General features: G+C 39.8%; 1 protein-coding gene across 3 annotated transcripts in view; it reads right to left on the bottom strand.

Moving 5' to 3' along the window:
- The window catches only part of KHDRBS3 (KH RNA binding domain containing, signal transduction associated 3), a 90,601-nt gene that overhangs the window by 55,998 nt on the left and 19,075 nt on the right, over positions 1 to 15,528 (bottom strand). For all 3 annotated transcript variants that reach the window (XR_010067679.1, XR_010067680.1, XM_063299700.1), the window contains exon 2: positions 1,018 to 1,136. Coding sequence is in view for 1 of the 3 variants with exons in the window: in XM_063299700.1 (XP_063155770.1) it covers positions 1,018 to 1,136 (119 nt within the window). In the remaining 2 variants the exon portion in view is untranslated. The remainder of the gene's footprint in view (positions 1 to 1,017; positions 1,137 to 15,528) is intronic.

Below are 15,528 nucleotides of genomic sequence, written 5' to 3'. Positions count from 1 at the left end.
GCAAACCACATGGTCATTAAGCAAATCATGCAGGTCCCATTGATTTTGCTTGCCAGAAGCTGGCCAGGAAGATTGAAAATGGCAATAATGTGACCATGAGACGCTGCGAGGGTCATAAATGTGAACCGGTTACCCAACACTCAAATTGTGATCACGTGACCACAAGGACACTAAGACGATCGTAAGTCATTTTTTTCAGCACCATTGTAAGTCGAACCATCATTAAGAAAATGGTTGTTAAGTGAGGATGACCTGTGAACCACAACCTTTGCTAGTAGAGCTCTTTCTTGAACACCAATTCAGGTAACATCTTATGAAAGTCAAGGTAGGCTGAAGAGCCCAACAATAGTTCCCTGGTCTCATTACAAGCTACTACAAAAGAGAATGCCAAACACTGAAACTGGGTCTTAACAGTTCTTGGAATGACATGCTATTGTTCAATTATTTTAATGGTTTTTAAGAACAGATTTATTTAACCAAATCAAGGACTGAGATTTGTAAGAATCTGTATGTTTTTGTTTTGCTTTTTAGGGGTGGAATTTACTCATTCAGATACAATATTAGTATCATACAAACCATCGGGGCCTAAGGTTGCCAAAAATGACCTTAAAAAGGGATGGGTTCACAAAATATAAAGATTCAAAGAACTGTTCAAATTTCACTCTTTTTACATTTTCTACAGTGCTTTGTGCAATCAAAAAATGTGTTTACTTGTATTGATATGCTTATAGAAAGCACTGTACTTAACGATATATCTTATCATAAAATGTTAATGAATACACAATGCTACTTATCAAATTCTTATTTATGTCTTAGTTAATAAAACAGTGATAACAGCTAGGTACTAATTGTTATAAAAATAAAATTGAACCTATATTTCCCAACATTTATGGAAAGATGGGATGATTCTTTCCAGATATATTGTTCAATCTGAAAATGTACATGCTGACAGGGCATGGTAATACCTACAATGAGCAGAAACAGCAGCAAATCAGCTTGAGTATGCATTGAACTTACCTTAGGAAATTGCTTTACTGGAATTAATACTTTTTGTCCCAGTTTCATGTTTTTATTAATCACCACATCAATGTACTTTTCTTCTTCTTTGTCTTCTCCTTTCTGGAATTTATCGATTTCTGTAAAAGGAAACACAAAACTTACATTAGGGTTAGTTTCCCTAAACAACCGCAAACATACCTTCATTTAAAACAACCAATATTTCATAAGGGCAATTCCTCTTCCACCCAAATTTAGATGGGACAACAGAAGAAAGTAGGGTGCGATCTAATGAACTGAACTTCCATAAACACTAAATCCAGCCCAAGAAGCATAGTGAATCCTGCATCCTAACATTTATGCTTTATGAAAGTCTTTGTTTTGCCTGATTCTACTTCTCCGTTTTTCCCCTCTACCCTAGGGAACAGGCAGCATTTTTTGCAGGTCATAATTAACTTTTGCCTAAGGATATTCCAGATTCCACTTATTTCCAATTCTTTATTAAATCTCAAAACTCTTCCTTTTCGATGTTGATACCTTTATCTAAAACACAGAAGATTCCATCTAAGGAAGGCAGCCTTAGAAACGCATTTTGTACCAATGGACATTTGCACATAGCAATGCCTTCCATTTATAACACACACTGCCGTATATATTTAGCCGCCTGGAGTTGGCATACAAGTTTAATAAATAATTATTCAAGTGTCACGCACACACATTTTTCTGTAAATATTTCCTGCAAATATTCTATAAAATAGACAGGGATTATCCTCCCACACTGCAGATCGGACAGACAGGGAGAAGAACATTTGGAGTGCTCTCAAAATATGCAGATAAAAAGAACTGGGCAGAGTTTATCTGCCACATGACTCACGCTCTGAATTTGTTGACAAAACAGTAAGGTTCTCCTAAAATTAAATCACACAACCCCAGTAATAATATATTTAATAAAGAGCCATACTTTAAAAATAGAACAGGCATATATACAAACAAAAATAAAGTTGCATGCCAGCCAGAAGTGCAAACTCCTGCTGTTCGATTCATTATCAAGTAATTTTTTGTAAGAAACCTGTTTTTTAAACTGATTCAGTTCCTTAAATTACAAGAAGAAACAAATCCAGGGGGTGTCCAGCAGCTTAAAAACAGATCTGTGAAAATGAGCTTATTTTACTTGCTAGGCCAACAATCTACTCTGATGACCATTCCTTTGTTACCTTGAACCGATGTTTCCACCCAATTGGCAATAGAAATATCTGAGTTGCCTATATGCAGATTATTAAGTTAATGTTCAGACATTCTATACATTCATGGAGAGAAAACTCCATTGCCCCAGAAATGTTGGCTGGAATTCCTAGAGCTGTAGCCCTAACGTATCTGGAGGGCACCAATTTTGGTAAGGCTGACCTAAAGGACAGTTATGGGTTCCTGTTTCTAGAACGGTTGTCCTCGGTGACCTGTAAGGTGACCCGAAAGGACCTGGTTGCCCTTTCAAGATTTTATCCCATGAAAGCATTTGAACTGTTTTCAGTTGGTTCACACAACCCAAACTACACCAAGGTTCTCTAAACAGCCATAGAGTTTGTCTGGCATTTTTTAATAGTTGAAACCAACCTGTGTCAAATCCTAAAAAGAGGACCGCAATCAGAAAGTTAAAAACTACTCAATTATATAAAGGGTAGTCGCAGACCAGAAATCACAAACTCCTCATTCTCACTGGTTGGAGAATCCAGACACACGGGTTGGGTCCTTATTATCACAAAATAAATGCAAGGGCATAGTAAGATTCCCCTTTCATATTCACTCCTGCTTTACAGAAGAGTAAAACTGGATGGTATTAATATAACCCCCAAACTCACTAGTGGGCTACTTTCATATACAGCATGCTGGTTTAGTTGCAGTTAGCTAGGCTAGACTGACGAGGAAATCTAATCAGATTTCCAAAGTCAAATGAGTAGGATTTGTTTTCTTTAATCACTAGATTACATACTGCACTACTAGTAGGCTTTGTGTTCTGATGTAGTCTCCTAGCTCAGAAATAATAAATGAGCATGTGATTAAGGTCTTTTTATAATGCTAAGGATTAAAATCCCATGTTCCCAGATCATGGACACAGTGCCCAGAAATTCGGGTCAAATAAAGGAATTACTGAATTTTATGCAGAGCACAATAGGCTAAGCAAGGATTGTTTCCTTAATAAACCCATATTGCAGACTGCAGTATCACTGAGTGCATTTGGATAATGGAAAAGATGACTTCTTTCACTAAGCTCAAAGAATTAATCTTTTTGTGAGAGGACCATAAATGTGAGCCTTGCTATCTTTATTAATGCTCCATACAATAGAACTTTACCTGTATTAAAGTGATGCCTTTAAAGTCACTGTCTCCATCAATAACTAAGGTGAAACAGCAGAACCACAGATTTTAGTAAACATCAAGTACACAAACCGCAAGCCTTTTAGTGGTTAGCTTCATCACAGGGGCTTGCAAAGAACCAAGATCCGGAGGCAAAGCATTCTAACTATGCATCGTAATAAAGATTTCCTGAAACCTTTCTATAGGTTCTACAGGCATTTTCATTGACATAGGAAACGCAAACCGAGTTTCCCTTAATCTGAAAAGCAGGTTACTCTAATGAAAGTTTTGCTTAAGACATTAATTTCGACATCCCAAGTAGATTTGCAAAACCACTTTTTCTATGTTCAAGGATTTGTAGCAGATAGGATAAACAGCTGCTTAAAGTTCATACAAAGAGCTTTCACGGTGCATTAACCCTCCAACCCTTCGCTATCAAACAATATCTCTTGAGTCTCTAATCCAATTCAAACGCAATTATTTGTACGTGGAAAGTGATTGGTTTACGGGGAAATGTTATGCCATTATCTTGGGATTCTGGGCACTTTATAGAAGTAAATCCTGGATGAACTGATAATAAAAATGCCAAATCTGGACCATGCAATCTAAAATAGAAAAATTAGTTTGGAACTATTTGAATTTGGGCTTCCGGTGGGAATGGCAGACTGACAGGCTGTGCCCGCAGGCTTAGCAGGTGGAGCTGACAATGCGGTAACATTTTCGGGCTCAGGCAGGTTTTCCTGACGCCCAGAAATGTTCTCCGTATCAAGGAGAATACCTGGAATCACCCCATCTGTACTCCAGACGGCTGCTTGCAGCCAGATCACAGACAGTGTTTCCTGTTTGACTGGTAAGAGCCAGCTGGCCAATAAAACAACTCTGGGAAGAAGCTGATCTCTTTTTTAACAGAAAACAGCACATTCTTTACCCCAACTCTGACCCTAGTATCTGGTGATTCTATCAATTGAACAGGGAGGAGCGTGAAATGAGGGAAGTTAAAAATCATAAACTCCTTGATTCTTTGCTAAGCAAAGGGATTAAAAAGAACAAGGATATTGTTCCAGATAGCGGGAGTTTTATTTTACCTACTTAATTCCTGACTCATGAAAAAATACATTGATAACTGTCTGATACAAGAATATTTTACTATCTGGAACAGAAGATAGTATTTCAGGTTTATCTGCTCATAAATATTTCTCTACTGTGAGACATGAGTTTGTATTGTCAGATTAGGAACAACATAAAAGGGAACTCATGTTGAAGCCATTTCATCTTCCTGACATGAATAGCTCAGATCCTCCTTACTTGCATGTGATTCAATATGACCATCCAGGGAATGCTTTATAAGATGTAAAATTGAAGTATCTGATCATGTGAATGCTGCCCCTTGTTAATCAATCTGGCAAACTTTGGAGATTTTTTGCTTAATTTAACCTGTTACAGAATTTTAGGTAGGTGTGTAGATAGGAAGGAGGGAGAGGGAAAGAGAAAGGAAGAAAAAAAGTCTTTGCATCAGAGAATTATCTAATCAACATTAAATAATTTTAGTCCAAGAGAGATGTATGTCACCAGAGAAGCTTGATGGTACACTTCAACAACTCTGGGTATCCTGTAAACTAATGACTTAACTAAAACAAATATACAGAAGAGTCTCAATATGCTTACTAGAATTCACTTATCTGGGGCACCAGAAGTCAAAAGTTATCAATGTTTCTGTTAACAAAATTTCACAAAGCTGAAGGCCCAGATGGGAAGAAGCTGGGCAAAAGAGAAGAGACTGAATTCTTCAATGTCGATAAGAACCCTGTTGTGTTCTTCTGCTCCAATGCCATGAGAAATTATCAAACCAACTCTGCAAATTTTAAGGTTGGTATCCTGACTTTGCTTTGCTTCTGTTGACTGTGGTAAGTGCGTTCTATCTTTCAGATTTAAAGTCTGCAAGTTAAAAACTGTGTGATGCTTACATAAGCAGCTCTGGGGCAGATTTCAAGTGAGTAGCAACAAACAAAAAAGGCCTAGAGGAAAACTAGGAAAACGTGAGTTTTCCCAAAGGTTTTCCCCCGCCCGGCCCTAATGATTTGGAAATGGTAGACTAGTGCAATTAAAAAAGCACAGCACAAAAAACAGTGCAGCCAATTTCACTATCAATGCACATGATCAACTGCTTCCCTGTCCTATTTTTGTACAAGTTCACTACATGCTCAAAACAACAATGAAGGCAGGCCAGCAGCGGACTAATTTCAGCCTCCTGCTTGTCATTTTCATTCTCATCATCATTATGTTATCTGTATTCCAGCGTGGTTTAAATCATGAAGCTATACTGCACACTTGGGAATTCTTAACAGTAGTTAAGCTGTGTTTATGATCTTGAATAATAACTTGCCAGATGAGACATCTTTGTTGAGCCTAAAATGGGATTCCCTCCATCTTATGCAGGAATACATTTTTTTGTCAATGGCTTAATCCAACAATGGCAATCAGTTTCTGATTTAGATGAAATATGGAAACATGAATATAGATGAACTGTAGCTCTCACGAAAGGAGAGAAAAATCTATGTATGCAGGCCAGAGGCTCTACACAGAGTAATAATCAAGAACCATAATCAAGTTCCTCGGTCTAAGCTTTGATACTTTTTTATTTTTTTTGCTCTGTGTAGGCTAGCAAACACTATTAAAAAGAAACTGACCTTCTGTTTACTCTAATAAAATGACTGAAACTTTTCTGTATCTGTACCAAATATACTGTATGTTGAAATAAAAAGGAGAACATGGCCATCCAATTAAGTTCATCCAGGTATTTTTTTAATGCCCCTGAAACAATGCTTCCTCCACGCAACTCATTTTCAATGTTACCTTCCTTATTTTGACTTCTGAAAAAAGAAAGCGAGAAAAGGATTTCAGGCCCTACAATGCATTAGCAACACTCCATGAAAGCCAATAACCAGCAAGGGAAGAACATGGTAGCATACTCTATTTCAAGTCATTGCTGAAGCTCAAGGAACATACCTAGTCCATAAACTTGAACCATTAAACAAAGATGCTGATGCAGAATGACTCTCCAAAATCCCTCTTCAAGGTTGTTGCATCCTCTCCACTGCCAAACAACCACACAGCCAGTTAACTGGTAGGCTGCTGAGAATTATACAACTGTGCAGTTGGGAAAGGACCACAAGAATGACTTAGTCCAACCCACTGCAATGTGCAAGAAACTCAACTGAACCATCCTCAAAAGCGGTCTTCCAGCCTTTTCTTAAAAACTGTCAGAGATGGAGAATCCGCTACCTCCATAGGTAGACTGTTCTACCATTATAAATGTTCTTTACATTTAAATAAAATTTAGGCAGTTTAGACCCATTATTTCCGATCTTAGTTTCTGTGGCAATGGAAAATAGTTCCCGCCAGATTTTTATGTATCTAACATTAATACAATGCCTTTCCTTCAGCCAGCTTCTTTCCAGGCTGAATATCCCCAGATCCTTTGATTTGTCCTTATAGAGCATGACCTTGAGTCCTTGTGTCATCTTTCCCGACCACCTCCATTGTAATCTTCTGGAAATATTCAATATTGTCAACATTCTTCTGGAAACAACAGTACCCAGAACTGTACACAGTATTCTAGGTGTGACCTCACCATTATAGAGTAGAGGGGAACATGGACTTCCCATGTCTTTGATATAATTCCTCTTCTTCTGATGCAGCCCCAAACTGTGTTAACCCTTCCATTAATTGTCACCCATTGTTGGCTCATGTCAGCTTGTTAGCAATGACACTCTCCAATGTAGTACTTCCAAGCCATGAATCCATCATCATGTATGTGTGCTCTATATTTTCCTTCCTTATGTAATAAATTGCCATTATCCCTGTGAAGAACATCTTGATCCTCATAGATCAGTCTTCCAACTTGTACCCTGCCTTTCTGGGTACTGGCCAGACCTACCAATTCTGTGTCATCTATAAATCTAACAAGAAGCCCACCAATTCCATTATCTATGACATCAATAAAAATGTTGGATAATATTGGCCCCAAAACTGATCCCCCACTGGACCCTACACTGCTTACTGCCCTCCAGTTCAACGTAGAACAGTGTTTTTCAACCTTGGCAACTTCAAGATGTGTGGAGTTCACCTCCCAGATTTCCCCAGCCAGCATGCTGAGGAATGCTGGGAGTTGAAGCCCACACATCTTAAAGTTGCCAAGGTTGAAAAACACTGATATAGAACAATTCAGGCTGCCTCTTGGAGTGTGGTTGCCCAGCCAGCTGTGAACCCACCTTTATGTACTGTGCTCCAAAGCTCACCTTAACAGCTTGTCAGTGAGAATAACACGTGCCATACAAGGTAATGCCCAGTGATGCAACATGACTTAGAGATCTCTAGAATTGCAGAAAGAGAACATTACCCAGTTATAACCATCACACCTTACACCATGTACACCAGATCTGCATCACAGGGCACAGAAAATTCAGAGAATCTGCTGGGGTATTTCTTGCAAGCGCAGGGACTCTAATAATGCTGCCCAAGGAGTTCACAGTGCTTTGAACACTCTATGCAATTACAAGCGCACGTGGCAACCGGCAGGACTGCCTACTCCAACTAGTACCAGCCTGACCAACTCAATCAAGAAAGGAGAAACTGTCATTACTCCCACAAGATGGAGCAGTTTCATACTCTTGATTTTATCATGCTGCCTATGACCTCCGTTTTTATTCTTTCCATTCTGAAGTTTGGTGGTGGTGGTGGTTGCAATTGGTCTTAGTTGTGACATTTGTACCATAGATGTTTTACTTGTTTTTTTTAATTTATTCATTTATTCTGTGAGACCTGCCAAGAGTCTTTTTGATTGTGGCAGGATATAAGTGAGCTCAATAAATAAATAACCACACAAACAAACAGCAAGGCGACCGGTAGTAACCGAAAACATATTCCCTTTGTATAGGCATCCCTTAATATAGTCAAACACATGCTCAATTCCTCCACATTTCCAGCACTATCTTTATGGCTGCATTTCATTTCCAATATACCAACTCTCCTTGCCTGACAACAATCACAAACTCAAAGCCCCAAAAACACATTCAAAACAGTTGACTATGACCCCAAAGACCTTTGTGCTTTTGATCCTGACAATGGATCCTCTGCCTTGGGACTGCTGTACAGGGCAGAGATTCAACAGGAAACGTTTTTTTTCAAATGCTTGACTTCCGTTCTATCATTTTATTTTTTTTTTGCAACCCTACAGGCATGCTTCTGGAAACACCTGCCTTCTGTATTCTGCAGAAAAGAAATGGCAGAATTTCTCATTTTAGGAATATACTCTCCCCACAGCCATATCAGAAATTATTACTTAAAGGGAAGTTTATTAAATTCTTTATTATACTACATGCTCCCACCCCCCCGCTTTCATAGGGAGCAAAAGGCATGTATGTGTCTATCTTCAACAGGAACTTTTCTACCATACTCTGCCAACTATGGAGACTACCTCCTTCAAGGCACAAATGTATTTGTTATACTGCAGTCCAGAGTGGGGGAAAAAAAGCAAAAAGAAAACATACAAAAAACAGGGGGATTTAAAGCAACTCCATCCAGTAAATGGAAAAGCATGTAACTTCATTCATCCGCCAGTTTGAAATGCTATACCTCCTGCTGTCTCTCCGCATCTACATGCATTTCCACTTGGCCATTTTTTTCTCCTCTCTTCTCCTTCACCTCCCAAAGTTTATTTGCCTCTCTTTCACTTAACTGCCTGCAGCCCTTTCCTGAAACTATTTTTTACTGCTTCAGCAACTCCGTACAGATCAGTGCTTACAAACTTCCTGCTCAGACTTTAGTCACTGGAGTACGGAAGAAGGCCGGAAGCAAATCAACTCAACATAGTTGAGTTGATGAATGTCAAATACCAAAATGAATATTCTTTTCACATGAGTATTGTATACATCTCTCCTCAGCTTAACTGAAGATTTATCTACTATAATCCCCCAATAATAGACTACTTATTCCCAGCAATCCAAATGCTTTCCACTTCATTGTGAGGTAATGTAAAGAGTAAGGAAGATAACTCTGACAGAGATATGCAGAAGCTGAAGCCTAGGCAAAAGGAGATTAACATCTTTAAAGTCCAGAACTACAAGATAATGTTCAGAAGTAGCTCAGGGAAATGCCTCCTTAATTCACTGAAGTATATGGGGGAAGAGGAGGAACCGCACCATCAGGCTTGCAAGATTCTGGTCCTATAGCGAATCTTAATAAAGGTAGTTGTAGACTTCCTATGGGGTTGATTTCCTGATCTGGTCTACCTAATGGGGCAGGTAATGGTCAAGAACAATGAGAGGGATAAGCAGATATCAACCTGTCCAGTACATCCAAGCATCTCTGTAAAGCATCATGAAGTAGATATAAAAAACTGATTACTTGTAGAGCCAAGGAAGTAGGCACCTGCATGAAATGAAGGAAGGCCAGTCCAGCTCTAAAACAAATCATATTCATGGTGTCATCCACAGGGTATGATAAAAAAAAAAAATGAAGATGGTGCCACGATGATGCAACTGACGCTCCGCCCACACGTGATGCACATAAAAAGCAAGCAGAGCTTTGATCATACCTTTCTGGTCACCATCCTGACGTTCTGGACATTTTTACAGACATTCCTGTGGCAAAGTGCTTTAAGCTGCCAATTGTCATGAGTACTGATGGTGAGCCGGAGGGGGCCTCTACCCAGGGGGGAAAACGCATGTGTAGTACTGAGGAATTAAGCGGCCAGTCAAAGAGACACAGATCAGACCCACCTTAACCTTTGGGGTTTATCTGTCTGGGTTCTTCCCACGCTTCTTCAGTTTGTTTGGATTTTCTGTCTAATGTAGCAGTAATAAAACACTGGAGACCTATTCCTCGTCTCGGCGTGGTTCCTGACTGTTAGGACAAATGGAAGAAGCTCCAGACTATCCAAGTGTTCTGCGGTTGGTCAAACTAATGCTTACATTACAAGTGTTTCAGCCATTGAAATGGGAATAGAGAAAACGCCTCCAACTCTTTTTTAATTCCAGGATCACAAAGGTCAATAAAGTAGCACACTGAGCGCTACCCAACCCAGCTTGGGAAACAAATCAGTAGAGAAAAAAAATGCATACATTTTTGAAAAATCCTGTTGTGGAAGCATTTCTTGCATCCTTCTCCTACACTGCCTTTCCTGAATTCAAACAAAAGCATACCCCCTCTTCCTTTGCCTTGGGAGCAAAGATTAAGAGGCTGAGTAGTCCAAAGACTTTAATCTCTTACATGCTCCTTTCAAATCAATTTCCTCCTGCAGGGGAGGAGGACACCCTGACAGAAAATGAATTCCAGTCAGCCCATTAACACAAATGGGCTTGCTTTCAAAAATAAAAATTAAAAAAATAGGTATTTTAAAGCAAACTTTGACTATATCAATGTTGCATAAGCGTAACCCTAACCTTGTAGACTAGGGTTCTCAGCCAGGGTTCCATGGAGCCCTCAGGACCCAGAAGAGGTCACAATTTATTTTAAAAACGTATTTCAAATTCGGGCAACCTCACATTAAAGAGGTAAGTCTCATGCCTTATTTTTAGTTCAAGAACACTGTGAATGCATATATCCAGGCCTACCCATGAAACAAATACATTAATTTTGTGACTTCTGGCCTATCTTTGAGCCTGAATGTGCAGGGGTCCCCCAAGGCCTGAAAAATATTTCAAGGGGTCCTCCAGGGTCAAAAGGCTGAGAAAGGCTTTTGTACACAGTCAGGAATGTGGACTGTCTCCTTCAACCCCTGCATTAAAAGGTGAACTTGCTGACTTTCCTCTTTGGGGGGGCAGGGCTGGCACAAACAAAAATAAAAACAAAATGGAAAGAAAGACTTCTGCCTAAGAAAGAGGCCTCACCCTGGAAAAAACAAAATCCTTCCCTGCCTGAGTGCCAGAACATGTATACTAAATGCAAATTACATTTACATCTTCAGGTTCACGCAAAACAGAGAAATCACAAGTCATATGTACCACCTTCCTGAGCAAAACAATTCTTTTCACACTTGGTGTGATAAATGGAAGGCTGGTCAATCCAACCAGTTCAAATATTCTTTTTCAGTAAAACACACCGTGGATTGCATCTACAGTGCACAAACGCATCCCACTTAGAAAGCCAACCAGCACGGAATTTTTTTTGCATTTTTAAAGCCTCCTGAAGTCTCCTCTCCACTGAAGTATCCCCTCTCCCAACAAAGAAGGAGAAGAGAAGAGAGTGCGACATGGATCACTGAATCTCAGCAGGCCAGCCAGCCAAAGTTACTCTTTTCGCAGCCACTGAAGCAGGTCATCAGCCAAGAATGGGGATAAATAAATAAAAATAAATAAATAAAAGAAAATGTTCTGGCTGGGGGGAAAAAATATAATATATAGGTGGCTTGCTAAGTGCAGGTGCGTGCATGCACACTCCTGAACTCAAGTAATCTGTCCTAATTTTGGAGCTCTCAGAGTGCCTTTGAAGAGCAAAAGGCACCCTGAATCTCAAAACCATCAGGACCCTGGAGCATGCACGAAATGCACACACGCTCTCCTAAATCCAGTACCATGCCTTTTGCATTTATATTCCGCCTGCTTTTCTTTTGAAGGCCACAAACACAGAAACTCACACCTGCAAAGTCCAGCCTGGCTTCCTTCAAGGCAAACAGGCATAGTTTGTTCCAGAACAGATCCCCAACGGTGCTGTATTTTCCTTCAAATGCCCGCTGCACCCCCCACTCCCCATCGCTCTGCCTCACCTAAGCCAACACCAACCCCAAACCTGGGAAGTACATGAGCTTTGTTCTGAATACTTGAAACAAATAAGGATGAAGAGAGTTTGACTTCAAACTGTTTTGCATGTCTATGCTTGGCACTATGTGGTCAAGCGGAAACACATCACAAGTAACAAGGGAAAAAAGCCTTATCAGATCTAATATACAACTGCACTTCCTAAGTATCTCTTATTAAATCTTTTGTCTCCTAAACCTGCCACCCAAAATGTCATTTTATAAAACATGCAGAAGAGTTTGAGAAATGTAATTACTTTTTTTCTATAATTCTAATAGTAAATGGTGGGTGATTACCAATAAAGTCAGTAAGAATAAGTTTTCTGCTTTGTTACTTTTACTACCATAAGTGCTGGAGTTGGGAGTGTGTCTGAGACAGCAAAACCCTTTTAAATCTTCTTGGCCTGTTACACCAAAAAAACAAGATTCTCAGGCCTCATTGTTATGGTCATGTCTCTCTCTGGAAATGAAACAGGAAGAAGAGTTTGCCCCCTGAATGGTCCAAAATGAGGACAGCCATTAAAAATTGCATGAAGATACAGTCTGAAAGCTCACTGAGGCGAACAGCCCATTCCACTCTGGTGCCCAGGGGCACACAATACAAGGCTAATGGGGACATACTTAACTAGATATGCTCTTGAAAATTCCGGTCTTTTGTTTAAAAGCCAGAAAAATACAGTAATTTAAATGGTAGACTTGAACTGAGGAGACCAAGTCCCCCACTTGATCACTGGACTCATGGGGGGATTCTGAGCTAGACGCTCGCAACCAAATATTCCTTAGGAGGAGGTTACTCTAGGGCAGTGTTTCTCAACCTTGGCCACTTGAAGATGTGAGGACTTCAACTCCCAGAATTCCCCAGCCAGGATGCTGGCTGGGGAATTCTGGGAGTTGAAGTCCTCACATCTTCAAGCTGCTAAGGCCGAGAAACACTGCCCTAGGGATAAACTAAGGAGGACCTGCATTTATGCTATGTAGGCAAAATATAAAGGCAGTTAAGTAAATGTTCATCTGTGCTACAGACAACTGTTTATCCCCTTAAAGTAACACACAAGAAAACAGAATAGGTTGCAACTGAGCATACCAAACTCTTCTCTGCTCATGGTCGCATCTGGAAAGCTGCACTTCCCCTTTCCAAAACTCTGTTTCTGGGTTTCAGCACATCTTGCAAGAAATGGTAAAATAAAAGCAAAGGAGGTGAAACTCTTTGCCCAGCCTCAGAAGAAAGCTGACAGCTTCGTTAGATAATGGTGCCACAGAAAGAGAAAGGGGTTTCTCGTTCTCTATAGAGATGTATAGAAAAAGCTGCTGCCAATCAGAACACCAACAACAACAAAAACCCTGAAAGGCAGTTATCGGTTATAACAGAGAAATCCCAGCAGCTTCTTTAGCTAAACAGAAGTCAGTTATTCAGAGATCTCTATAATGCTGATTCCGTATCCTTTAAATGCAATCCCGCAATTGTGGAGAAAGATAGATCTGCCGACAAGCATAGAGTGGAAATGTGCGGCCAGCTCCAGTTAATGTACCCAGGATACTACATCCATGAACATGACAAGGAAAATGTAATTTACATCTTTAAGTACACCAATCACATGCAAAGAGGTTTTAGAATGGCCTTTCCCAGTGCTGGTGCCTCCAACTAGGGCAGCTGGAGATGATGTCAATTGTGATCCAACAGAACTAAAGAGGCTTCCAGAGCCTCGTATTCTGAACACGCAAAGGCCAAATTTTCCCGATTTCTAGTTCTAACCAGGCAACACAGTCTCACCAGAACAGTCTTGGTGACTTGAGTGCCAGATCCTTGCATTTTAAAACTGTACATATCTACGCCTACATCACACCCTTCCCAGCATGTCTTGTCTATTAAAGCCTATTCTTCCTGAGGAATTTTTACTTTATTTTCTTGCAGATTCAGCTTCTCATTCCAAGAAATCATTTGGCCCTCTAGTATGTCTATGTTCATCTAAAGAATTAAGCAGGATCCTTTTTTCTAGTGTCAATGCACCATGTCCAACTAAATCACTGCACAGTCACTCTTCACTCACTTTTTTCTCCAACCTTACTGTTTTGTTATGAACATATTCTACTAACTATACTCAAGTTCATAAAAGTACCAACTAGAAAGGAGTACTGCGCTCAAAAAGGTTTCTGCGCAAGCTCCATTACAATAGCAGTCTACTCTCAAGGGCAGGAGGAAGATGTCCTAGCAGTATAGAGGTTTGCTTCTCTTCTCCATCTTTGGTTCACTGTAGAAAAACATCTCGTGACGCTTCTCACCCTCATGACAACACTTGTCTTTGGATCAAACTATCTTCTACAATGGAAACTGAAAACAACACTATGGAGCATTCTTTTCTTTTTTAAAATTTTGATTTTCTCCAACAAATCGATCAATTGAAAAATGTGAAATGTGAAATTCAGTCCTCCACGTTGTCAAGTTCAAGAGTTTGATACCATTATTGAAATGAATATGCGTGTTTTTTTTTTCCATTGGTAGGTTTGGAATGTCAAGCATATATATTGGTGACTTAGACTGCAGATCTTCTAAGTCAGATCAAGCTAGAGGTTAAGTTACACTTTTCACTTTTAATTGCACAAGCCATTTAGGCGTATTGCTTGAGACTAGCTATCTTCTACAATTATCAGACTCTGGAGGTCAGCAATTAGAGCCTTGCAAGGATTTGAATTAAGAAGGCTTTGTGATTAGGTGAAATAATGATCCAAAAGAGATTAGATCTGTTCAGCCCACACTTGTTATAAAAGAAGTTTTCCCTTTACGTGAGGTCCAGTATCTCCATTCTCCTGGTGCTATCACACTGTAGACAGCCTAGAAACAACAGAGAACTGCATTTAGGTGCTATCAGTCATGACAGACAAGTCTTGGTCTTTCAGTGCTCTGATCAAGAATCAGAATTGCTTGGTAACATGAAAAGCTTGTAGACCACCATGAGTGAAGTTTCTTACATGCTTCTGTTCTTGATGAATGAGAAGGTCTATTTTACTCTAAATGAAATATCATAACCAAATGTCTTCCAAGCATGGTAACATCTCGAAAGATGTCAGAAGAAATCTGAAGTATAGCTGAGAACAGTTAATTTGACCATACCCAATGTTCCTCGCTGTTTTCAAAGTTGGTCATCTCAATGCTCTGGAAAACAAGGGACTTTGCATGTATTTTGGCACCTGCAGCCAGCAGGGAAGCCATCAAGAGTCAACCTGCCCCTGTTCTTCAGAAGGACATCACCCATCAGCAGAACGATACAACACAATTGTACAAATCAACACAATATGAAGATTTATAGGCCCCATGGGGAAAGCAAGATGAAGAACTCCAAACCAGAAATCTCATAAAATGAAGTGAGTATGGGCAGTTAAATTTTAAA

This window comes from Candoia aspera, chromosome 3 (assembly GCF_035149785.1).
Source record: "Candoia aspera isolate rCanAsp1 chromosome 3, rCanAsp1.hap2, whole genome shotgun sequence".
In the NCBI taxonomy this organism is placed as follows: domain Eukaryota; kingdom Metazoa; phylum Chordata; class Lepidosauria; order Squamata; family Boidae; genus Candoia; species Candoia aspera.
The sequence above is the reverse complement of the archived record's forward strand: the minus strand, read 5'-3'. Positions and strand labels throughout refer to the sequence as shown.